Below are 26,319 nucleotides of genomic sequence, written 5' to 3'. Positions count from 1 at the left end.
GGGTATTTACTGGGAATAGGGAATCTGTGGCCCTCCAGAAGTTGTTGGGCTTCAGTTCCCATCATCTCTGACCACTGGCCATGCTGGCTTGGGCTGAGAGGAGTCTAACGTCAACTGGAAGGCCACAGGTTCCCCATGTCTAATACAGATGAATATTAGATCCCAGGTAGCAACCATCTGCAGACATTATTTACACAATGAGATCTCCATGACACAAGGATGTTTGAAAGCGTTCAGTATCTGATGGACCTTATGGCCATTATACTTTGGGCAAGCTATGAAAATGAACCACCACTACCGCCAAAAAACCACACCTACAAACTAAACCAAACCAAAACCAGCATTTACAGGGAATTCTATGGCACTCTTCATCCAGATGTTTTGGACCAACTCCCATCAGCTCCAGCCCGAGCAGCTGTGCTGGCTAGGGCTGATGGGAGTTGTAGTCCAAAACAGCTGGAGAGCACCAGGTTGAGGAAGACTGTTTTATTGTGATCCTACTGTGCAATAACCAGCCAAGCAAGCAGTACATTTGGGTGGTGGTAGTAATTCTGAATAAAGTCCCAAACAAAATGTCATATGCGGGTCCTTTAGACAGAGAAAAGTGTGGAAACCACCTTGAATAGTTACCTCCCTTGCTGCTTTTGCATCCCCAACGTCAGCTTTCTTATTTATCTGTTTTAAAAGCAGGGGCTCCTTAAATCTCACCAGATTCCTTTATTTCATAAAACGGAGGGGGGGGTAAAGATGTCTGAAATTTATTCCTCTTCCTTTCTCTCCTAAAGGAGGAAAGGACTATACCACAGTTGGTCGTCTTTAAGGTGACAGCTCGCCTAGCCCAAGAAATCATCTACTCTCATCTTCCCTTTGCCCTGGACGTTGACTCCCCCCCCCTCCAGCTTTTCATATATTTTCCTAGCCCGAAGGCTGCTGCTGGCATGGTTGAGAGGGTTGGCGCGAGGGGGGATGACTTGACCCGAGTTCAAGAAGGCACCGATAATGTAACTGGTGGAGGACTCTTTCGCTGCTGTGTATGCAAGCCCACCGCATCGCTTTACCGGGGAGACAAAACGTGCGCGCGCACGCACGCACACACACACACACACACACACAGGGTGCAGGGAGCCCTTATAAATTCTCCCGCTGTCGGCCAAAAAGATCGTGATGTTATCGGCTGGCGAAAGCGGCTCTCTTTGTAGAAAGGCGAGCAAGGCGGCTTCTAGGAAGGAGCGACAAGAGGGGAGAGGGACCAGGAGCAGGACGGGCCTGGGGCTGCGCTTCAAGCCAGGAGGGAAGACGTCCGGGGCAAAAAGAAAACACCTCCTCAGGGAAGAAAGGGGCCAAGAGAGGAGGAGAGAGACTGAAAGGAAGAATCCAGCGTTTGCAGTCCACTTAATAAAAAAAATAATAATAATAGAGGTTGGGAAGTAACAGGAGCAGCTCGGCCTTGTTGACCGTGGCTTGGGTCTCCCTCCTTCTTGTGTGTGTGTGTGTTTTACTGTGGAGGAGGAGGAAGAGAAGGAGGAGGGAGCTCCTGGAAAAGTTGGGCAGCCAGAAGTAGCCAGAGAGGGGAGAGAGGTGAGCTGGTTGGTTAGTGCAAGCAGCAGCAGCAGTGGCAGCAACTGAGCAGGAGCCTGTGGCCCGGGGAAGTAGGGATCAGCTTCGATCGCTGCCCACGCCACGGGGGAGGAGAAGGGGGAGGGGGAGAGCCGGAGGGGAGGGAACCCGGCTCAACCACCTTAAAGTAGCCCGCCCGTCCCTGGCACGTCTCGGGTTCTCTCCCGGCACGCACACACTCACACGGCCACGCATATATACAAACACGCACGCACGTGGGCGCTTGTCGCCTCCGGTCACTGTTGGACGCCAGGCTCTCGGCAAAAGCGGGGAGCTGCGTGCTGTCTCTGGGAGGAGGAGAAGGAGGGGGCATCCCCCTGGACGGCATTTCCTCCGACTGCCAGCCAGTGCCATCTCAGTTTGGGAGCGTGGGAGCTTGTGGGAAGCAGAGATCCGAATCTCGGAAGCCCGCAGTTGAAGTGGTGGCCCATTGCCTCTCTTCCTCCTTCCCTCTCCACGCCACTCCTTCAGCTCTCTAAGAAACTTTTGTATTGATGTGACTGTTATTTTTCTTTCTTTCGGGGTTTTATTACCAGTGTTTCCTTGGAGGGGGGTAAGGGGGGAAGCGCAGCCGTCTTTGCTGTTTGCAATCTATTTGCCGTGGTGGTAGCAACCTGCTTGTCAAAAACAACCCTTGCAACCTGTTGCATGTTCTTTTTTTCAAAACGCTCGTCAACCTGTTGCAGTTTTTAATAGAAAGCGATTGCCGGGTTGAGGTCGCTGCTTCTGCTGCAATGTCGAATCTTCACCCGTGATTTGCGACCCAAAATCCTAGCAGTTTGGAGGCTAGCAATCCGGGGCAAGCTACTGTTTGGACCAGCGATCTGTTGCATTTCTCTCTCTCTCCATTAAAAATTATATATATATATATATATATATATATATAAAAACTCACACGTCCACTCAAGCAACAAGACGCGGGAAGGGGGAAATCCCGTCACTTTTTTGGAGGGGAGAAGGTGAAGATTGAAAAGAAGCGTGCTTTTGTTCTGACTTCCCCCTCCTAAAATTTCCAAAAATGAATTGCTATCTCGTGACTGTCTTCCTCACCTTGGATCTGGCCACCGTGGCCTTCACCCTGTCGACCTGCAGCACCCTCGATATGGATCAGTTTATGCGTAAGAGGATCGAAGCTATTCGGGGGCAGATCCTGAGCAAACTGAAACTCACCAGCCCTCCGGAAGAGTACCCGGAGCCCGAGGAGGTTCCTCCGGAGGTCATCTCGATCTACAACAGCACCAGGGACCTGCTGCAGGAGAAAGCGAACCACAGAGCAGCTACTTGCGAAAAAGAAAGGAGCGAGGAGGAATATTACGCCAAAGAGGTCTACAAAGTAGACATGCTGTCTAATTTCCACACCGCAAGTAAGTGTGAATGCGCGAGCGTTTGGGCGAGGGAGTGCGTGAGAAAAATGCACACAAAAAGATGTCAGACAAGACATTGGGGGAGGGGGGCTGCCAGATCAAAATCTTCAGAAAGATTTTGTGGGTGTAGTGCTGCCTTGGCTGTTTATAGAGAGCCCAGGGGTCTGGGTACCCAAGGGTGATAGGGATTGTAGGGTGGCACCTAAGAATGCAGCCGGTCTTTTCTGCATAACAGACTCCGGAAAGTGTTTCCCCATGGTTTTTTTTGGAGTTGCACGCTACTTTTTAAATATTTCTCTGGATCTGGTTCTGTGGTGGTGTGAAATATGGATAGCACCAGTTAATGGAAGTGTTTTGTGCCTGATAGAGGTCTAATGATCTGGAATCCGGTATTCTCGCTGAGATTTAATTAGAGATCACGCTCATGAGCCTTGGGAGTCACCTTATTCTTCTCCTTTCGGTTCCAGAGCTTAGCCCTGGAACATGACAGATAGCCCCTACACGAAGGGCATCCCCCCTGAGCATCTGCAGAGTGTCTTTCCAATGCCTCTACCTGACAACAAATCTGAGCAAGAGTGAAGGGCTTCCTAATGGGGCACTGTGCCTTCCCACCTAAGCTTTGTCTCCGGCACCTCTCATTCTGGATTCTAAGCACCAGTGTTCACCCTGGAAAAGAAAGGGGTCATCTGGCAAAGCTCGTCCCTCACTCCCGTCGTTTTTGGCAGTGCCTGGTGTCTCCAAATGCCAGAGACATTAACAAGCCTCCTTATCTGTTCCCATCCTCAAATTCTCTCTGTTTATTTTTCAAAGCCCCCGCTGCTGCCCCTTGGGTGGGAACAGGGGCTTCTCAATCTGTTCACTCGGATGCTCTCCACCCCCATTCTTTGCTTCAGCTCACCCTGTCCCTAGTCGGCCAGCAATCCGTGCATGTTTCCCTTTAGTATTTGGCTGACACCTGGGTCAACAAACTTCCTTCTAATAGGATTAGTTTACTTTGTTAAAGCCCCTTCCCCCCCAAGTCCTTTCTCAGTCCCCTTCTTATCACCTGCCTACCCCCCTCCTTCATTTGGTAGCTTCTAAAGCTTTGTGTCTGGTCTGGGTAATGTTCCATTTCAATGTACCTTAGGAGAAGGGAGGGGGGAAGCAGGCAAACTCAATAGTGTCTCCACCCCAAAACCAACTTTCTTTTGAAGGTCAGGGCTGCAATTGGTACAGGTAGAAAGGGGGGGATCCTCCAGGAAGTGCCTCTTTAGATCCTATTCTCATTTGCGGTGACCTTGTTTCCAGGTACAAAATGATCCTCCCTTATTTATTTTTTTTAAAGTCCAGCTTCCTGGACATAGTCTGTGAATGCTACAGCTGGAACTGATTATGTGCTCTCCTTTCTCAAAAATAAATTGGAGCTGGAAGGAGCTGGCTTTGTGTATTGGTGGAGAGCCATTGTGGTCCAGAGACAAAGCATTCGTGTTGGAGGTGGAAGACTTGAATTCAAATGTGAGCTCTAGCTTGGAATTGCCGTTTGACTTTAGCCAAGTGACTGTCCCTCTAGTAGCCGTTCTGAGCAATTCTGTGCATGTTGCTTAGAAGTAAATCCCACTGGGCCGAATGGGGCTTGTTCCCAAGTAAGTGTGGAACTGTGCATAGGATTGCAGCCTTGCTGTGCAATCTTTTACATGTTTGCTCAGAAGTAAATTCCATTGAGTTCACTGAGATATATGTACATAGAGGGTTGCAGCCTTAGCCTCTTCAGCTGTTAAATGGACACATTCAGATCCCACAGTCGAATCACTGACAATGCCAGTCCCCATCTTTGGTGGGGAAGGGGAGAATATACAAAAAATCAAACGTAAATGTAGACTATTGTAGTGAATTTTGCATGGGAAATAAAAGGAGACAAGTTTCCTACTTGCCTAGGCTAAGTGTTCCTTTTCCCTGGTTTGTTTTCTGTTCTTCCCCTCCCCTCATCCTTATATTTTATTTGATGCTCTACTTGGTCTGTCTCCGAAAAGCACATACCTGTTGTTGAAATGGGTAATGCAGCCATCTTGGTAATTTTATCCTAGACTTTCTAATTGTAGCCTCTTCTGTTTATTTTGAATGCAACAAAGGTGTAGCTTTGAGGCTTGCTGGGGCTTGCCAGCGATAGTCTCAGGATGCCAGCCAGAGATATCTGAACCTCTGTTTCACTGTGCACTGCCTCCTCTTTCTCCTTATTATTAAATGACAATCTCTGGGAAGAGGACAGGATTGGCAATCAAAGGGTTTTATTATTGCAATTAAGGCACCATCCAGAACGTCTGTGATAAATGCACTCCACCCTTGTTGCCCTGAGGCAAGGAAGACTTTGTCAAGTGTTCTGGAGCCAAGTGGGTATGTGCAAGCTCTGTAGCGTAATTTGTAGCAATAACATCGAGACACAGATGAGAACTCAAGGCCCTTTTTTAAAAAAAAAAAAGCATGCATGTAGACGCCCACCCACACTGGCATTTTGGAGATTCCTTTGTTTGCACCCCAGGAGACCCTACTCTAAGAATGTTTACCAACTAATCTGTAAAAGCAGCTTCTTGACCTATACTTAGCACCTCTTAACCAAAGATTATTATTACATATTTTGGAGGTTAAACCCTCCAAATCTTTCTGACCACACTGTAGCTGTCACTTTCCTCACAACCACATAAAGAAACGGTGAAACCCCAGCTAATGTGCCCTCTGGAAAATTTAAACTATCCAAAGTGATATCCCAGGTATAGAGAACAAAAGCTCCTGCAAAAATCCCCCCCCCAAAGCCTGGGTTGTAGGAAAGCAGCAGTAGAGAACAAGTGTAGAGATTGCAGGTATCCGCCAATAGAGAGCATCAGAAGTTTAAGAGCTGAGGCCCCTTCTCGCTTTAGCCAGCCCTACTGTGCGCTTCCCAATGCCTGGTTGGGAAGATCGCAGTAAGTGGGTTAACTGTTTTTCCACTGCTGTCTAGTTATATACACTGGATTGGACAAGCCATTCTAAGAAAAGAATATATACAGCCAAGAAGAAATATATAATCTGAATGAGGGAATTGAAAATGCAGGGATGGATTGCTTTGTACACTTTCCTTCAGACTTAAAAACACTTTTAACTCTCCAGTTCCTGCATTAGCGGAGAAGGCAGTGATGCGGAAAGAGAAAAGAGATCTCTGCAAATACATTGAGGTCATAGAGTGAAAGGCATGGGAAAGAGCCATCATTCAGAGTTCTTTTCTAAACTTTTCTTCTTCTTTACCACAGAGATGTTAGCATTTGGTAACTGACTACGGCCCAAGTATTACAAATATGCTCTAATTATACTCACAGTCAGCTATATATCACTACTCAGATCCCTGATAGGTCTTTGTGGGACATTTGTAAAGTTCAGTCTAAATATTTTTAGCAATGGAGAGATTTAAAAGGAAAACGCAAAGAGATATTGTATATATCCCAAGGCATATTTGGTCTTAAATATTATCCTTGGCCAACTGTACTATATAAATACAGTAAATATGAATAGCCTTGGCATGGTGCCAATCTCCTGGGATGAATTTTAGTCAAGAAGGTATTTATGGGATATAAATAATACTGTGTCAACATTTAAAGAAGGGATCTGATTAGCTCAGTATTCGTATTAATCTTTTAACGTGCTGTTAGTTTAAGGCTCAAAGTGAAGTTATGCTAAGGTTTTGCTGATAGTTTGCACCAAGGGAATCAAGGGGCACTGGGCTTCTGCTTCATGGTCTGTGGGAGCTTAAAGAGATGGTGAACTCAGGATGGGTATGAAAATCAACAGGCCTAGATTTCTAAAATATAGGCAGTGAAATATCTCTAAGTGGCTTGGGGCATCAAAAATGTAGGAATGCATCCTCTCCCCTGCTTTGGTCCACCTCCTCTCAATCCCAAATTTGCTACAAGGTTACATGAAATTCAGAACTACAATATACATCATACTGAGGTCAATGGAAAAACCTCTGTTGACTTTAGTGGATCTGGCTTCCACTCTAAAACTACAGATATACACCACAAACATAAAACAGCCATTCTCTTTCCCTAGAGATCACTAGGAACTGTTGGTCTGTGAGAGGTTATAGGGATCTCTAACAAAATTCTTATCACGCTTACCAGACTACAGTTCCCAGGATTCTTTGGAGGAAACCATTAAACTAATATGTTTACACATCAATATCACTCATATATGGCCTAAAAAGTGGTGGAGAAGGGCCACCTTTTGTAAAGCCTCCTTGCCTGATTGCCTGAGAGCAGTTGTTACTCTCCATAGGCTAATAGGCCATATATAAATGAAATGGGCTGCCTTCAAGTCAATCTCGACTTATGGCGACCCTATGAATAGGGTTTTCATGGTAAGCGGTATTCAGAGGTGCTTTGAAAATTGATATAAGTTTGTAAGATAGATATGCCTTACGTCTGCAATCCTAACCATGTTTTCTAGGGAGTCACTTCCAATGAACTTGATATAATTTATTCCCAAGCGGTAGTGGCTGGTGGCTTCATGTCAGTGTAGCAGCGAAATCCACTCTGGATTTTAGTCTGAACTTTCAAAGAGCTGTCTGAGTTACCATCATAAATGGCTAAAGCACCTTGGACAGCTCCTTTAAAGTATAGACTAAAACTCAGAGCGGATTCCACTGACTTGGAGCCACCAGTCACCACTGTTCCCAAGTAAATATTGATAGGATTGAGAGCTACAGCAGGGGTGCTGCTAAATTACAACTCTCATCATCCCTGACTTTTTACCATGGTGGCTAGGGCTGATGGGCGGTGAGAGTTCAGCAACATCTGGAGGACCAGAGGTTCCCCACCTCCTGGCTACAATCTGTTAGTCATTCTCAGCGGGTTGTGTAGCTGAAAGCCATTTTATGTTCCACAACATCAAGCCCATGTTTTCTGATACAGGTAAATACAGGCTCATATGCATGCATGCATTAAGTGACATCTGTGTTAGGCCATGGCTTAGTGGTAGAGTGCATGTTTGACATGCAAAACGTCTCAGATTCAATCCCTGGCATTTCCAGGTAGGGCTGGGAGGGATCCTTGCCTGAAATCCTAGAGAGTTGCTGTGCCTGCTACTAATAGTAGTCGCAGTAGTAAGTTAGGCCCCATCTGAACAAAAGTCATAGCTTTCCCCAAAGAATCTTGGGAAATGCAGCTTGTTAAGGGTGCTGAGAGTTGTTAGGAGAGCCCTGTTCCTCTCCACAGAGTTACAAGTCCCCTGATCATCCTTGCTGCCCTCCAGTCCCCTATATAGGTTAGGGTTTCAAATATTCATGTAACATGTTTTAGGTGTACTCATTAAAACATAGCCTGTGATGTGCCTGAGCGTGAAATCTAGTGACAGTATGTTTGGAAATTCTGCCCATTAGATTTTTTTTGAACTCCAATAAAAAAACCCACACACAATTATTTGGGTAATTTTAAACATATCAATGTGCATTTCCTTTGGACCAGCCATACCAACTTGATCCAGAGCACAAGTCACAAGCTATGAATATCTCATTCGTGCACATGTTTCTCCACAATTGATCACTGGGCTATTGTAGCCCTCTTCAGGCTATGAGCTGTGAGAGAACACGAGTACAACATGTCTGTGGGAACACACTTTTAGCCCTGCCACAGAGCTTTACCTGACTGCTTAGGTGATGAGAGTGAATTTCTGCGGTGTATATCTGTGGAGGCTGCCAGCATGAGTGGGAACCCTGATCTCAATCACATTTGGAGCCTTCATGGATACAACAGTTGCACAGCCTTGGGGATGGGGCTTAATGTGCATCACTGTGGTCCTGCTGTACATGTGCTCCTTCTTAGCTCTGTCTGGCACCTGAAGAGTGCTTCTGTATTGTTTTAATCTGTGGTCATTCGTCTCTGGCTGTGAAATTTGTGTTGATTATGTGTGGAATTGTCATTTTAAGAACATATGAACCCTGCCAGATCAGGCCAAAGGCCCATCTAGTCCAGAATCCTGTTCTCACGGTGGCCATTCAGATGCTGATGGGAAGCCAGCAGAACCTGAGCACAACAGCACTCTCCCCACTTGAGATTCTCAGCAACTAGTATTTAGAGACATATTGCCCCCAAAAGTGGAGACAGAACTTAGCCATCATGGCTGGTAATTTTGTAAGTTCTCCAGAGAGGATATTGTCCTATATGAGGGATGGGGAACCTGTGACCCTCCAGCTGTTGTTGGACTCCCAAGTCCCATCAGCCCCAGACAGCATAGCAAATGGTCGGGGAGAGCCACAGGTCCCCCATTCCTATCCTACAAGGTGGCCTGAACATATTTTAAATAAATAAGAAATAAATGCATGTGTGATCACTTGTAGCTGAGTATGTGAAAGGAGTCTACTGAAAATATTGTGTTTGAAGTGATATCAGGAGATATAAAACATGTGGTACTGTAAATATTTATATGTCTCTCTATAAGAATGTCAGCCTTCCCACCATCACACTGTCATGACATCACAGCGTGATAATGGGGGTGGGGTGAGCTATGCAGCGGCTGTGGCATGGACCTCAGTGACCAAGGCCTAGGCCTCAGTAGCCACAGCCTGAGCAAGAGGCTAGTGGTGGCAGTGGCAGCAGCAGCTTGTCAGAGGCTGGCAGATTTTGCAACCCATGGGAAGAAGGGGGGAGCTTTGGTGACCTGGGAGAAGGGGAGGGTTTGGAGACCTGTGGGAGGGGGAGCTTTGACGATGGTAGGTGGGGTTGGAGAGCGAAGCAAGCAGGGACGGAGCCCCTAGTGGCTTTATATCTTTGATGGCTATTCACACTTGCAAGACATCACTTGATGTGCAATCACTGAGTGATAAACATGCATCTATGAATCAACCCTCAGTGCTAGCTTTACAAGCAGATGCACTGAGTCAACCATGTATGATGGGGAGGGATGGTGGTTTAAGTGCTGATGAAGCAAAATCTGGTACTTTGGTTCTAAACACTATCTCTTTGAATGCAGCAACAAAGCCCACGAGATTTTAATGGATGCGGACCATCCTTTTCATAAATTCTTTCAGCCTTGCTGTTGGCCAGGACTACATTCCTGGATTCTTTGTTAGTGTCAAATACTGGAAGTAAAATTAGGATGATGTGGAAATTTCATTTATTCTCAGAAGAAGTAGGAATGCACCTTTCCAGAGCCTAGATTGTACACCTTGTTTCTAATAGGTATAAATGAACGCTCCCTTCCTTCCTTCCTTCCTTCCTTCCTTCCTTCCTTCCTTCCTTCCTTCCTTCCTTCCTTCCTTCCTTCCTTCCTTCCTTTCTGTTGAGGAAAAATGTTGTTTGCTATAATGAGAGTTTTGCTTGAGTACTGGGCTTAAGTTTAAAGAGTACCACTTTGATGTTTGGAGGTTGGGATCTAAATTTACAGAGTCCTGAAAAACTGCAACTGTTTGTACTTTTTGCAGCAGTTCCACATGAAAGTTAACTAATTTAATGGAGAACAGTTCACCCGCATCTCTACTCCTTAAATTGAATCTGTAGTCTACACCTCAGTTTTATGAGAGCCACTGGTGTGATTTATCCTTCTATTAGCTCTGTTGCATGAATATTTGGTTTCCCAAAGTCTCCCCCACCGCTTTGCTGAGTATTTTGCCTAATGAAAGAAAACATTATAAGCCAGCTACATACAATGGCATATTTCTACTTTATCAACAAGGAATTGATTTACTAGTGTTTATATCTGTGTGGGTTTCTTGCCTTCAGAGGAGTTGGGTTGCTAGTACAAACATAGCAGTTGGGTTTTGTTTTCCAGAGGGTTACACAACCCCAGCAGGCAAGAATGGTTATGGGGCGAATTAAGATAGCAGGACTATTTGCACTTGCTAGAAAGTAATTGGATTCAATGGAATTTATTTCCAAGTATGGATTTGGATGGCAAGGAACTTAAGGCATGGGAATGGGAGGTGAGTGAAGAAAATGTGAAAATTATCACCGCTTCAAAAAGTGTTGTGGTGGTGTTCTCGGCGGGGATGTGTAGGCATGGAACATAGGAAGCTGCCTTATCCTGAGTCAGACCATTGGTCCATCCAGCTCAGTACTGGCAACACTGACTGGCAGCGGCTCTCTAGTGCTTCAAGCAGGATTCTGTCCCAGCCCTACGTGGAGATGCTGAGGAATGGACCTGGGACATTTTGCATGCAAGGCAGATGGTTCTATAATGACTAAGCTACAGCGTGGAGTGACTTTGCACTTCTTCATCTGGAAGTAAGACTAAGAGATTCTTGTAACAGGTGCCAGATTAGTGGACAGATCCTTGGCAGAGAAGAAGAAAGAGAGGCTATACTGGTTGGGCTTGAATTTGAGGGGTTGTGTTAAGTTTTGATCAGCACATTTTAAGGAGAGAGGGGCGGAGTGGAACGAGTTCTTAAGCCATACCAAAACAGATTTCAAAGAATTAATACAGGAGTAGCCAACTTGGTGCCCTCTACAATGTTGTATGAACAACAGCTCCTATCATCCCTCTCCATTGGCCATGCTCGCTGAGGCTGATGGGAGTTATAGTCCACCAACATCTGGAGGGTACAATGTTAGCTACCCTTGTATTAATATGTTGCCTAGAAAAGCTGTGGGATCATTTTCTCTGAAACTTTGAATGCCCTGTTAAGCAAATATTCTTGACAGAGGGTCCACCTTGATGAATCAGGGAGGCAGGGTGAGGCCTCCAATGAGCTGCTGTGTCATTCCTTTATCTCAGAAATTGCTGATCTACATTTCTGTGCTGCCTGTGGAGTTGGCAATTGAGAGACCAGGTGGCATCACTCAGGACAGTGAGATGTAGCTCAGGGCCCACGAGATGCTGAATCGTATTTTGAATAAACTAGCCAGAGGCAGATGAATGCTCTTTTCCATATAATGGAGTAGCAGGCACTTGTGCCTGCCAAACGTCATATTTGTGCCATAATATAACACAGGTGGTACTGGCGGCATTCATGATTTCATAAGGGATCCATTTTGATACTCTTGTCATGCATAACACTGCCTTTCAAGCCTGGCTATCAGGGATATTGAGGGTGGAACCCTCAGATGTTGCTAGACTACAACTCCCATCAACCTTGACCATTGGCCATGCTGGCTGCGGCTGATGGGACATTTAGTCCAATAACACCCAAAGGGCTCCACGTTGGCTACTCTACTTGGCATTCTGTCACTATGCAGCATAACTAGACTCTATCTCAGCCAATGGAGGCTGGTTTGTTAGGGCAAATGGGGCACCCATTCCAACTGCCTTCAACCAGCCTCTGCCTCCCTGTGTTTTTCAGTCAGCCCAAGGGGTGGTGCTGCCTGTGAGCGTCCTCCTCCTTAGTCTCAGAGTTATCCTTGTAAAACTTAGCAGGGAAGAGGATGTGGACAATATTGCAGTCGGTTGGCTATAGCACCTATTACTGTTGGCGTCCTTGCCTTTTGCCCTACCGGTTCCAGTGGCCACAAGCCGCCACCACTCAAAGCATCTTCAGCAAGTGACTTTTCCTGATAGTCACCATTCTCTGCAGCTGTCAATGTTGGCCATAACATACATATGAATACTACTGTAGGGAATCACCACAATTTTCAATTTACTACTCATTGTTCACATTCATACTATACCTTTTCCATAAAATATCTTGGGTGGTTTGCAAGCAAAGAAGTTAACCAACACTGGCACCTGGATTCTAACCCTTTTGGGAAGTTGGCTTTGGTTAAGTTTATCTCATTTTGAAATGGAGACTTACAGTCAGATATTTGAAAAAATGAATAATATCTTCTCCCCATTCTCTGCAGTAGGCAATGTTGCCCATAACATCCATTATGACATTATCACAGGACATCGCCACACATGCCAATGGCAGAGCATGTCTTTAATTCTCAGCCTATTGGGAAAATTGGCTTCAGATGAGTTTCTCTCATTTTGGAACAGAGACTTAAATCCAGACATTTGAAAGTGAGTCATATTTGGGAAAGGTTTATAGGCTGTAAGTACAATATGTACCAAAGCCCTTTAGTGCAAAAAGGGAAAACTATAGTCACCCAGGACAGTGATCTGCTGAAGGGAGAAGTACCTCCACATTAAACTGGTTTATGCTTTTAGAGGAAGAGGATCAGAGTTCTTCACTGCTCCTTATACAATTTTGAAAACAGAGGAATGGAATCTCCAAAAGAATCTCTTAATAGAAATTACAAATAGAAATTAGTGAAGGAAGACTCTTCACTATGAATCTTGGTTGTAGCCACAAGTTTATCAGGCTGGCCCTACCATCGGGCAGGGAGAGGATGCTGCCTCTGGTAGCAGATGTTGGGGGAGAGCAGTGGCAAAGTGAGCTGTGTGTGTGCCATATGATGTGCTCTGGACTTCTAAACTAGTTTGCTGCCCTTGGATAGAGTGGAGGATGCTGTCCTGTTGCCATTGTTGAAGTAAGATTCAACCGCCAATGCATAGATTGGCGGAGGTGCCATCTTGTTCTTTGTCTCAAATGTCTTTGGTCAGGCTTGTAGAGCATCTTAACTGAATACGGTACGGCAACAGCTTCAAGGCATGTCTCTTAGCCAGTGCTGGCTATAATTAAGGATGGTAGTAGTAGTTCTACAGAAGATGGAAGCCATGAAGCAAAAAACTCCCAACTTCTTCTGCACCACAAGAGGCCTTGATTACTGCAAGGGAGATAAGGACTTGAGCAACAATAACAGCTACAGCTATAGTACAGTATCTCTCGGGAACAGCACAGTAAAGAGAGACCTGCCTAAGAATAAATTGGGCAGAGATATAACAGAGCCAAGTAAAAAGTATTGGCGGGGATACAAGACGGGCATTAGGAGAGGAGGAGAAAGATGCCGTTGGGTATCCAACAATAACAGCAATAATAACAACAACAGTACCAACAGCCGCTGCCTTCGCCATAGAAGTGGAACTTCACCAAGAGAAATCCTATAGGAGAAACGACGCCAAACATCAGGCGGGTATATCATTGGGTGACGCCAGACGCCGGACATTCCCTAGATAAGAAGCTTGTTTAAAGAGCTTCCCTGCCACCTCAGGGAACTGGTGTGTCTGAGGATCGTTCGGTCAGATACAGCATTGCGTGAAGAAAGGGAAGAGCACAGACAACATCTGGAGCCTGCAGGGAGGAAGAGGTTGCTGGTGGTGTTGTGGCCACTGCCTTGGACCTCAGCTGGTTTGGGCCTTGATCTTCCCACTGAGATTTCCTGCTCTTTGCAGGACTATGACTAAGGCCCTGACTCAAGATCAAGATTAGGGCCTGACTTAGCAGTGTTACTAGCCATCTAGCTGATTTGCCTGGCCCACCTGGGTGACAATAATAAGATTTTTACTTGGTTATAGCTGCCGGTCAGCATAGCGTGTTGCTTTTAAGAGCAAGGCTTTTGCCTTTTTATAAAGGAAGGATGTGTTTTCAACTAAAGAGGGCTGAGGAAGGGATCCAGGGGGCTGCCATTAGTGTTGTGAAGGGCAGAGGGAGATACAGAGCAGGGAGACAGTTATGTCATCAGGGGAGATGGGTGTGCAACAGGGTGCTGGTTGCCCCCAAGCTGTCTCCCCACCCAAGTAGTCTGGATAGCCGGGGTGATAACCCCCCTGGGATGAAAATGCTGCTTATGAATGCCAGGTCGGTGAATGGTAAAACAACAGCCATTCAGGATCTGATACTGGATGAGCACGCCAACCTGGCTTGTATTACTGAGACCTGGTTGGATGAAGTTGGGGGGGTTAATCTCTCTCAGCTTTGCCCACCAGGTTTCTCTGTACAGCAGCAGGCAAGACCTGGGGGGTGGGGAGGTGGAGTTGCAGTGGTCTATCGTAATACCATTCCCCTGACCAGGTGCCCTATCCCACAGTCTTCAGGGTTCGAGTGTGTGTATCTGAAGTTGGGCGGCCGGGACAGAATAGGGATTCTGTTGGTGTACCGCCCACCCCGCTGCTCAACAGTCTCCCTTCCTGAGCTAGCCAGGGTGGTCTCGGGGTTGGTGTTGGAATCACCTAGGTTCGTTGTACTGGGGGACTTCAACATCCATGCCAAGACCGCTCTGGCGGGAGTGGCACAAGATTTCATGGCCTCCATGACAACCATGGGTCTGTCCCAAGTAATATCTGGTTCCACTCATGCTGCTGGCCACACTCTGGACCTTGTGTTCTGTGCTGGATGGGATGATGGTGATCTTGGTGTGGAGGAACTCTCTGTAGTTCCGTTGTCATGGACAGATCACTACCTGGTTGGGTTTAGACTCACTGGGACTCAAAACCTCTGCAGGGGTGGGGGACCAATTAGGATGGTCCGCCCCAGGAGGCTGATGGATCCAGATGGTTTCCTGAGAGCTCTGGGGGTTTTTCCTGTCACCTCGGCAGGCGATTCTGTTGAAGCTCTGGCTGACCTCTGGAATGGGGAAATGGCCAGGGCAGCGGCCCTGATCGCTCCTGAGCGTCCCCTCTCACGGAATGGAGCCAAACCAGCTCCCTGGTTTACCAGGGAGCTGATGGTGATGAAACAAATGAGACGGAGACTAGAGCGACGTTGGCAGAAGACTCGGAGCGAGTCTGACTGAACACGGGCTAGAGCCTACCTGAAGGCCTGCTCCATGGCAGTGCGGGCAGCAAAGAAATTATTCTTTTCAGCCACCATTGTGTCTGCGGGGAGCCGACCAGCAGAGCTGTTTCGAGTGGTCAGGGGTCTCCTACATTCTGGCCCCTGAGAGGGTAATATAGACCACTCATGAGCCCGCTGTCAAGAATTTGCACGGCACTTCGCAGGCAAAATCGTTCAGATTCGTTCCGACTTGGATGCTATAGTTGATACAGGCTCAGTGGATGTAACTTTGGCTCCTGCTTGTCCAATAATAATGGATTCTTTTCAGCTTGTACAACCCGAGGATGTGGACAGGATCCTTGGAGAGGTGAGGCCCACCACATGTCTGTTAGACCCTTGCCCTTCCTGGCTTATTAAAAGTGCCAGAGGGGGCCTAGCCGAGTGGGTGAAGGAAGTGTCCAATGCCTCCCTACAACAAGGCAGAGTTCCAATGTGCCTGAAGGAGGCAGTTGTAAGGCCTTTGTTGAAAAAACCCTCCCTGGACCCCTCTATTCTGGATAATTATCGACCAGTGTCTAATATCCCATCCCTGGGCAAGGTAATAGAGCGTGTGGTGGCCTCCCAACTACAGGGATTCCTGGATGAAACGGATTATCTAGATCCATTTCAGTCTGGTTTCAGACCTGGTTATGGGACGGAGACGGCTTTGGTCGCCTTGGTAGATGACCTATGCAGAGAACTGGACAGGGGGAGTGTGTCCCTGTTGGTTCTGTTGGACCTCTCAGTGGCTTTCGATACCATCGACCATGGTATCCTTCTGGGTCGCCTTACCGGGATGGGACTTGGGGGCACCGTTTTACGATGGTTCCGTTCCTTCCTGGAGGGTCGAACCCAGAAGGTGGTGCTGGGGGATTCCTGTTTGACTCCTTGGCCGTTGGCCTGTTGGGTCCCTCAGGGTTCAGTTCTGTCCCCCATGCTATTTAATATCTACATGAAACCGCTGGGAGAGGTTGTCCAGAGATTTGGGGTTCGGTGCCACCAGTATGCAGATGACACCCAACTCTACTTCTCTTTTCCACCTAATTCCAAGGAAACTGTCTTGGTTCTAATTTTAAATATTCTTTTTAAAGAAATTGTTTTGTAGTGTATTTTTAAAACAGTGTTTCATTGCTGGTATGTTCTGATGTTGTTTGTTTCTGTTCTTTGTTTGTTTTGCTTTTTGATTTTCTTATATTTGTTCTATTCATATATTTTCTTGTTTATCCTCTATGTACACCACCCAGAGAGCCTTTTTGGCTTAGGGCGGTATATAAATTAAATAAATAAATAAATAAACCAGTGTCTGACAGCAGTGGTGGACTGGATGAGGGTGAACAAGCTGAAGCTTAATCCAGAGAAGACAGAGGTGCTCCTAGTCAGTCAAAAGGCGGATCAGGGAATAGGGGTTCAGCCTGTGCTGGATGGGGTTACACTCCCCCTGAAGACACAGGTTCGCAGTTTGGGTGTGCTCCTGGACTCAGCCTTAAACCTGGAGGCCCAGGTTTCTGCGATGGCCAGGAATGCTTTTGCACAGTTAAGATTAGTGCGCCAACTGCGCCCGTTCCTGGAGTCGTCTGATCTGGCTATGGTGACATATGCCTTAGTTACATCCCACTTAGACTACTGTAACACACTCTACGTGGGGCTGCCTTTGAAGACTGTTCGGAAACTTCAGCTGGTGCAACGAGCTGCAGCCAGAATGTTAACTGGGGCTGGTTACAGGGACCATACAACTCCCCTGCTGCAACAGCTCCACTGGCTGCCAGTCTGTTTCCAGACACAATTCAAAGTGCTGGTTATGACCTATAAAGCCCTATACGGCTTAGGTCCAGGCTATCTGTCAGACCGTATCTCCCTATATGAACCTGCCCGGGCCCTGAGATCTTCAGGAGAGACCCTTCTCATGATCCCAACACCTTCACAAGTGCGACTGGTGGGGACACGAGATAGAACCTTTTCGGTGGCTGCCCCTAGGCTCTGGAACTCCCTCCCTAGGGAGGCAAGAATGGCCTCCTCTGTGCAGTCTTTCCGCCGACAGCTAAAGACTTTTTTCTTCCGGCAGGCCTTTGGAACTGAAAGTTTTAAGGGTAGTGACTGAAGAGGATGCTGTATGTTACTGTTTTGCCTGTATGCTCCTAAACTGGGTTGCAGTATTTTAAGAGTAATTGGTTTTAACATCTTAATAGTTTAATCCTGTTTTAATGCTGATTTTATATGTTTATATGTTTTATATTTTTATAGGTTCTTAACGATGTGTACTTGTTTTTATCTGGAAGCCGCCTTGAGTTCCAGTTGGAAAAAGGGCGGGGTATAAATAAAGATAATAATAATAATAATAATAATAACACTTGAGGAAACATCATCTTCTCCTACACCTACCTTGCTTGTATGTTAAGATGATCTTTAGAGTCTCTCCATTGGGTTCCTTTGCAATTTGGGATCCTTTTCGGTTATGGCACCCTGCTTGTGTGGAAGGCTTTTCCTAGGGAGGTCCATCTGGCCTTTTTTTTTTTTAAGTTCCCCAGGTTTTTAACCTTTGTGTATTTATTTCTGTCATGATTGTTTCTAATTCTGTTTTCATGATTTCCTCTGACTACCCTCTGAGTACTCTGATTTGGACTAGGAGCGGCAGGCGTTAGAGGAATAGGACGATGAATGGGAGGGCGTGGGGGCTGAGACAATGAATCAGAGCCTGGTTGACGGAGCAACCCTCCTCCTTCCAGATGTGCCTAGCTTCGCTGTTGAAGCAGGAGTTACAGAGACTTCCTCTCAGAGAGCGGGATGCCAGAGACTGCAGAGGCCTCCTCCCCACCGGGGGACAGGGAGGGCTTCTGGGTGCAGTCTAATGTGACAGAGTGGGAGGATTCAGGGGTGGAGGTGAGTTCAGTGGCTTCTCCCAGGAGCAATGCATCATAAGAAAAGAGGAGACATATCCCTCTAGATGTAGTGCCCGTCTTCAGGTCAGGGATTCTCACAAGTAGCTAGGCATCTCCATCTCTTGTTAAAAGCTTGGCAGGTAGGTAGGGAAACTTTTTGAACAGGTTTGCAGCTTGCGTACAGCCTTGGAATTCTTTTCACCAATCTTGGACTTGTGAACCTTGGCCCTTGCTCCTAGACTGGATTTATTCCTGGTTACCCTTCACCATGTAAGAGCTCCTGAACTGTATCTGGCTCTGTATGCTGGTGAGTCTGTACCCTTAAATTGCTTTAATCAAGTATCACATTTTGGGCAAGAGATGGGACTTTTACTGTTGCCAATGTTGTTTTCTTGGTTATTCTTTTTGTGTTATGTTTAATGAACAGTTGTAAACCTGTTGTAAACTGGCATTTTTTAATTGAAGTGTGTTACACAAGTGTTTTAAAATAAATAACTAGTTCAAAGCAGACATCCTCTCGCAGTTTTTACTAATAGCCTGCTACATGAATCGTGTCTTGAAAATAGGGATGGAGAACCTGTGGCCTTCCAGATGTTGTTGGACCACAACTCCCATCATCCTAGACCATTGGCCATACTGGCCGCAGCTAACTGTGTCCCATAACATCTGGAGGGCCACAGTTAGCTATCCCAGGTGTAAAGAATTAGATTTTGAGAAAGATGACATTAGCTGTAAGCAGTAAATTATGAAAGTATTATCCCTTAGAAAAAAGCAGATGGAGTATTTTCCTCCCTCCTTCATAATACTGGAACTTAAGGTCATCCAGTGAAACTGATGGGTTGTTGATACAGTGCAAACAGAAGTAAATACTTCACACAACACAAAACTCATTGATTTTTCTGCCATGAGATTGAATGTTGTGGAATGGTCACTAGCTTAGATGGTTCCAATAGGGAATGAGATGATTTCATGCAGACAGATTTATCAGTGGCTATTAGCCATATTGGTTAAATGGAATTTCCAGTTTTAGAGGCAGTGGACCTCTGAATATCAGTTATGATAAACAGGAGGAGAGGTCTATTGCCGTCATGCCACTGTTGGAAATGGGATTCTGGACTATATAGTCTTATGCAGAGCTTGGAAAAGTTACTTTTTTAAACTACAACTTCCATCAGCCCCAGCCAGCATGGCCACTGGATTGGGCTGATGGGAGTTGTAGTTCAAAAAAGTAACTTTTCCAAGCTCTGGTATTGTGGTGTGATCTTCTTGTTGTTGAGGGTTGCTAAATTTTCTCCCTTACCTTGATGACCATAACCATTTATTTATTTATTTTATTCAATTTTTATACCGCCCACAGCCAGAAGGCTCTCTGGGCGGTGCACAACAGTAAGTAAATACAATAAAATCACATAAAAAACACTAAAAGGCAAACATATTAAACAATTAAACAATCTGGTACATATTAAAAGCTAATAAAATATATTAAAATGCCTGGGAAAATAAAAAGGTTTTGACCTGGCGCCGGAAAGATAGAAGTGTAGGCGCCAGACGTACCTCGTCGGGGAGACTGTTCCATAATTCGGGGGCCACCACTGAAAAGGCCCTAGATCTTGTTACAACCCTCCGAGCCTCTCTATGGATCGGAACTCGGAGGAGGGCCTTTGATGTTGAACGTAGTGAACGGGTAGGTTCGTATCGGGAGAGGCGTTCCGCCAGGTACTGTGGTCCCGCGCTGTGTAAGGCTTTATAAGTCTTAGAATTCAGTCTGCATAGAGAACCCCACCATGGATTCTGTCTATAGACTATACAGAAATATTGGGAAACAGTATAGAATATTCAGCTTCTTGTCTTTCCCATTTTTGAGTCTCAAGGTTCTAACTGGTGTCTGGTCGGCCACTGTGAGAATAGGATGTTGGACTAGATGGGCCATTGGCTTGATCCCACAGGGTCTTCTAATGTTCTTATGAAGGACAAAAAGCTCATTGTCCTTGTGGGTGGTGTCAATCCTGGATTTAAGATGTGTTATGAAAGGAGAAAGGCATCAACTTCCAACCAGTTTACCAGTAAACCTGTCTCAAGTTCAGTTATGGAGTTGCTTCAAATCAAGTGGAACGCAGCTCTAGTGGCTCCTGATTCCCCTCCCCAACTCCTTCTGAAGTTCATTTTTGTCTCAGCAGGACATGTGAATGGCAAACACCTAAGAGACTATGGGCTTATCCAAACCGAGTGGAATAATCCATGGTTTCCATATTTGGTTTGTCAGCTGATAGTCTTCACTTTGCCTTTTTGTTTGCTGTTTCCCAATGGAAAAAAACACTTTTTTGTGGCACAGCAATGATTCCCAATTTCAAACAGCAAATCACATTTTTGCCGGTATTGGAAGGAGCAGATTTAACCCGTGAAAATGCGTGACCGCGCGCAACGTCATTTGGACTACCGAAAAATAATAAACACACATAGCGCACATGTCACACATTTTGCAGTCGTCTGGATGAGCCCTATGTCATGCCCCTGTTGATTTAGGGATTTTTTTAAATGATTTGTTCTTATGAATTGGGATAAGTAGAAATTTGCAATAACTAAGTCATAACAGGATTTTGAGTTTAATCCTATTAACCTTTGGAGTTGTTGCATTTATTTGTTTCCTAAGCACCATCAGTGCATATGGCACTTTATAAAGTATAAGAGGACAGGTCCCTGCCACAAGCAGCTTACAATCTAACATAAATATATAATTTTTTAAAACATCAGGCAGAGCTTCAGACAAACTTGCTCTGGATCCTGGAAGGATGCAATTAATCACTGGAATCGTATTATTTATTAGAGTGAGTAGTAGAGATATCAAATCCTTATAGAAAAATGTTTTGGTTTCTGCCTTTTTCAGCAGTATGTTGATATAGCTTCAATCCAGACAAAGTCATTGTGCTTAAATGTGCAGTTCTATGCATGCCTACTCAGAAGTAATTTTTTTATTTATTTAATATTGTATTTATATCCCACCTTGCCTCAAAGGAGCTCAGGGTGGCATACATAGGTTTCCCTCTCATCATTTTATCCTTACAACAACCCTGTGTGTGGTTAGGCTGACAGGCAGTGACAGGCCCAAGGCCACTTCATGGCCGAATGGGGATATGAACCACTTCGCCACACTGGCTGTCTAGTAAACCTCACTGAATCCAATGGGATTTTCTCCCAGGTAGATGTATATAGGATTGCATCTTCTCATTGAAATTATTGGAATATAGTTATGATTAACCTAACTTTTCCTTTTAATTTCTATGGGACTTCAGAATGACTTCACTTTCTGTGGAGTGCGAACAAGGAATCTAGAAATCTGCAGGACCTGACGTAATCTTTGTAACTCAAATGAACCGGGCATTTAATAAAGAAACCCAAGATTCTTGAGTTTTAACTCATTTTTGAGAAGAATATTAGCAAAATGCCCATCAGCATGATGTGTGTGTGTGTGTGTGCTGTAAAGTTTCTCACTCTCATGATGACAGAAAAGCAGAATAAAAAGACTTGCAGTTTCTGCAAAAGCATAAAGAGTTCGAAGGGGCCTTCCCACGTCTTGGAGAAAGAGATTAATTCAGCAGAGTTCTCAGACTATATGTTCTCATGCATTTAACACACCTTTCTCCTCCATGTATGTTATCTCTGAACTTCCACCCTCCTCTTCAGTCCTTACCTCAGGTTCTGGCAAAAACATTTATAGAATGACAAATTCTTGCAGGGAGAGGAAGAATAAAACACGCAGTTTAAGAACATTCATCACCATGATTTGTGTGAATAAATATTAGCAAAATGCCCATTAATATGGGGGGTGTGTGGTAAAGGGGACTTTATATATTGCAGGTACACTGCATTCCCTAGGTAACAGTTTCAGCAGAGGCTGGGCCTTCCATCATCAGGAATGGGGACGGGTTTTGCCTCTACTGCAGTGGAATGCAGGGATTTCCTTTTGATCACAGGAATGAATGGCAGCTGTTCACTGATATCAGAGAAAGTAAAAAGCTGCACTCAGGGACTCCACTGGGGATTGGGGTTACCTCTATCCCTGGTAACTCCAGTTTGGGGGGGTGTATGATTGCCCCCTCCAGCAGACTTGCTGGCTGTCACCCACTTTATTTAACAAAATGAATATACCGCTTGATTGTGAAAAACATCTAAGCGGTTTACAAGAAATGTTAAAATTATCAGTAAAAACAGTTAAAAGCAAGTAAAATATTTTTTTTTAATGATTAAAATCGGTAGTTGTCCCACTGAATTTCATGGGAGCCGTGGAGAACTGGGTTTGCTGCACTGGCACTGGGTTCTTTTTCTTGGCTTCTCTAGGTGATTGGTGGTGACAGTCAGGAACTGCAAATCTCAGCCAATCCTTGCCCAGAGCAGGGCTTGTTATGCAGCAAGCCTGAGTGAGTTCAGCTGCATTGTGGTGTCAGGTGCCAGCTGAATCTTGTTCACCCCTGCTCTAGAGTGTAACAGAGACAACCCAGGAGCTGGCCTTTATATATATGATATTTATATGTATGATGAAACCATCTGTCTGTCTATCTAATAGAAGGTGTGCAGTTGCAATTTTTTTAATTAGCACATAATAGAAAGTCTTTCTCCCTCCATCTTTAACTGTCAAAGATGTGCTGTTAACTGTCAAAATTAATAGGAAATGAAACATTGGGTCTTTATTTTTTGAGAAGCATTGTGCTTTCAGTGACAGTGTGATCTTAGCAGGCTTCCCCAATCTGGTGCCCTCCAGATGTTTTGGACTTCAGCGACTGCTGGCTAGGTCTGAACATCTGAAGGGTATCAGGTTGGGGAAGGCTGTCCTAAAGAGCCTCTTCCTGTTGGCCTCCTCCTTCCTCTGCCTGTACAGTGTCTCTCAGAGTCTTTCTGTATTGCAGCTTCAGTGGAGGTTCTCAGTGCAGCTTGACAAAACAAAGTCATTAGTGAGAATACACAAATGTTTCCATTCCCATTACAAAACCATATGCTATACTTTGTTCTCACTCTCTCACTCCCCCCCTTTTTTTTCAGAAAGGCATTTTTCAGTTTGGGAATGATGTGTTCCCCAGGTATTACTTTAATTTAATAAGTGAGGAGTGCATCAACAGCATTGTTTAGACTAAACATATTTCTTTGCTCATTTGTTTAGAGTGTGTTTGCTTCCCACTTGCAACTGTGGGCTGGTTTTATTTTTGTTTGCTTCTTTTTGCAAAGATGCTGTCCATGAGTGGGTGCTTAATGGCATGATTTCTATCACTGTGGTTTTGGGGATGGTTTGGTTTCTAATAGTTGCTTCTCTCCTTTGACAAAATCAGCTGTGCCATTCTTATTTTGATTTAATACCTAAAAACACAACATCTGCAATAGAAATTGAGAGCATAGAAGGAGTGCAGATTGGTGAATGTGTATGATGGGAAAAGGAATTTCAGCATTAGAAGTCCTATAAAGCTATCACCTATTATCAGTGGTTCAGTTCAGATGTAAACACTAAACCATGGTTTGGTGTTACAAGTACAAGTCCTGGACATATGTACTTTCTCTCTCTTATCATACCCTTGCACTAACCTCCTTTCATGCCAAACCATAATTACATCTGGGTTGCACAAACTCTAGGATGTCCATTAATTAGAATTTGGCACCATGTGGTTTCCAGTACCACTTTGTACACAGCTACAGTTCATGTAAACCACAGTTTGCTTAGTTCAGTGCAATTGTAAATGGTGGTTTCATAGAATCAAAGAATTATAGTATTGAAAGAGACTATTTACTTATTTATTTATTTATTAGATTTATATCCTACTGTTCCTCTCAGTAGGAGCCCAGGGCAGATGTCAACCAGTCCAACCTCCTGCTTAGTCAACCAGCCCAACCTCCTGTTTAGTGCAAGATCTACAATGCAGGAATAAAGCTACAGTATGTAGAAGACTGTTTGTTACAAAAGCGGCGAGGGCGGAATTGGAACTTGCAGGACAAGAAGGAGGGAGTGTGCAAGCTCAAAACTCATTCATATAACATGAGCTGAACCGATATTGTGTTTCCCAAACTTGTGATATCTGCAGCATGGTTCTTCTTGCTAGGCAACAACTGGGGGAGTGCTTAACTTTTAAATTGAAAAAAGATGCACCTATATTTTCCCAGTCAGCTCCCAGTAAGATAAGCTCACATCCTCCTTGTAGCGTCAGAAAAGCCTGGTTAAAATGGTCTCTTGGTTTTCTGCACTCCCTTTTGCCTAGTCAGTCAGGGTTCAGGTATAGGACTATGCTTTGGTGACAGTAGCAATGTACCTACAAACTATAGAAAGACCCGCTGGCACCTACCAGCTAAAGAGAATTGTGTCAATGAATCCTGGTATATCCTTGCTCCCTTCCTTAGGATAATGGCCCTGCTCATATATTGGGAAGTGTTGAGAGTCAATGAGCCTAGAGTGGTAGATGCTTAACTTCTCAAGGGATGTTTCCGTCCTTGTTGTGATTCACTAGTGTCATGGCACACATTTTAGGAACTGTTGACCTCAGTCCTATTCATGTCAATGACCAACTTTGAACACCCACCTGCAAATTTATTCACTGTTAGCAGTTAAGAGAGCTCTGATGCTTACTCTTCCGGAAGTGACTCGCCCATTCAGTGGAGAGAGTGGATCCCTGTACATGTCCCTTTGTGAATGGGATTTCCCTTTTGAAGTGGATGGGGAGCTCTGCACACACACACAGAAAATGTTGGCTCAGGACAGAGGCGTATGCATTACTTTGCAGAGCAAGATAAAATCAGTGTTTTGCATAAGCTGTCCTTGAGTAAGTGTTTGTGGGGGGAAAGAAGACTATTTTTCTACTTTTTACTACTTATAATTAGGACTTTCTATATATAGACAATTACCAGCCATTTATGGGCAGAGCTTAGAAGATTACTTTAAAAAAGTAAAAAAATTACAGTTACAATTACATGGCCCAAAAAGTAGTAATTACTGTTACGATTACAATTGCTCTGAAAGTAACTGATTACTTTACTTTTTCTCACAAGTAATCACTACAATTATATTTCCGTTTTTAAAAAGCGCCTACAAGGTGCTGGCCTTGGCTGCTGCACATCTAAGTAGCCTAAAACAACATTAGAAATAAACACACACATACAGAGGTAGTAGAATAATTCTTTTTATCCATAAGATAGCAGTGATGGTCTCTTCGCTGGTAAAGGGGGTGGGGAGGGAAACAGAGGCCACTACTCAGATCTTTGTACGTCAAACCAATTGCAACCCCCCCACCCAGCCAGCAAGCATAATCTCTCTCACCTAACCACCTCCCAGACCCTGCCCTGCCACCGACTAAGGGACACTCACCCAAGCAAACATTTCCCCCCGAGATGCAAAAAAGTTAAAATACTGCAAATGCAGCACAGTAGTCACTTTATGTGCCAAGTGCAAACACAGTATATATATATATATATATATATATATATATATATACATATATATACACACACACACATACACACACATTCAGACATTGTCATCTTTCACCTCCACAGTTCTTTATTTCCATTCTGCTGCTGCCTCCTTCTCCTCCTTTATCCATGTTTTTCCCTCCACTCCATTCTTCACCACCACCATCCATTTTTTTAAACAATTGTTTTCTCCACTCCATCCCGCCTCACTCTTCACCTCCTCCCTCGTCGCCTCCTACCCACACACAGAGCATGAGGGAAGAGCGATGCTGCACAGAAGCCCAGTTTGAGGCACATGATTTTCATCCACAAATCAGAGAAGCAGAAGACTTCCCCTGCTCCCCCCCCAAGTAATCCCCAAAAGTAATGTTGGAAACATTACAGTTACTCCACAAAAGTAATAAAATTACTGTTAAATCTATTACCAGCAAAATGTAAAGGAACTACCCACTCG

General features: G+C 44.9%; 1 protein-coding gene across 2 annotated transcripts in view; it reads left to right on the top strand.

The window, feature by feature from the left end:
• The first annotated feature begins 1,188 nt into the window (after nt 1–1,188).
• Nucleotides 1,189–26,319, top strand: part of TGFB2 (transforming growth factor beta 2) — a 112,951-nt gene continuing 87,820 nt past the window's right edge. Inside the window, exon 1 of one of the 2 annotated variants that reach the window (XM_061625181.1) lies at nt 1,189–2,981. In XM_061625181.1, coding sequence (XP_061481165.1) covers nt 2,636–2,981 — 346 coding nt within the window. In that variant the 5' untranslated portion in view covers nt 1,189–2,635. The remainder of the gene's footprint in view (nt 2,982–26,319) is intronic. The other variant, XM_061625180.1, reaches the window with a different exon arrangement.

This window comes from Rhineura floridana, chromosome 4 (assembly GCF_030035675.1).
Source record: "Rhineura floridana isolate rRhiFlo1 chromosome 4, rRhiFlo1.hap2, whole genome shotgun sequence".
Lineage (NCBI taxonomy): Eukaryota > Metazoa > Chordata > Lepidosauria > Squamata > Rhineuridae > Rhineura > Rhineura floridana.
Note: the sequence above shows the minus strand (reverse complement) of the source record. Positions and strands in the feature narration are given on the sequence as shown.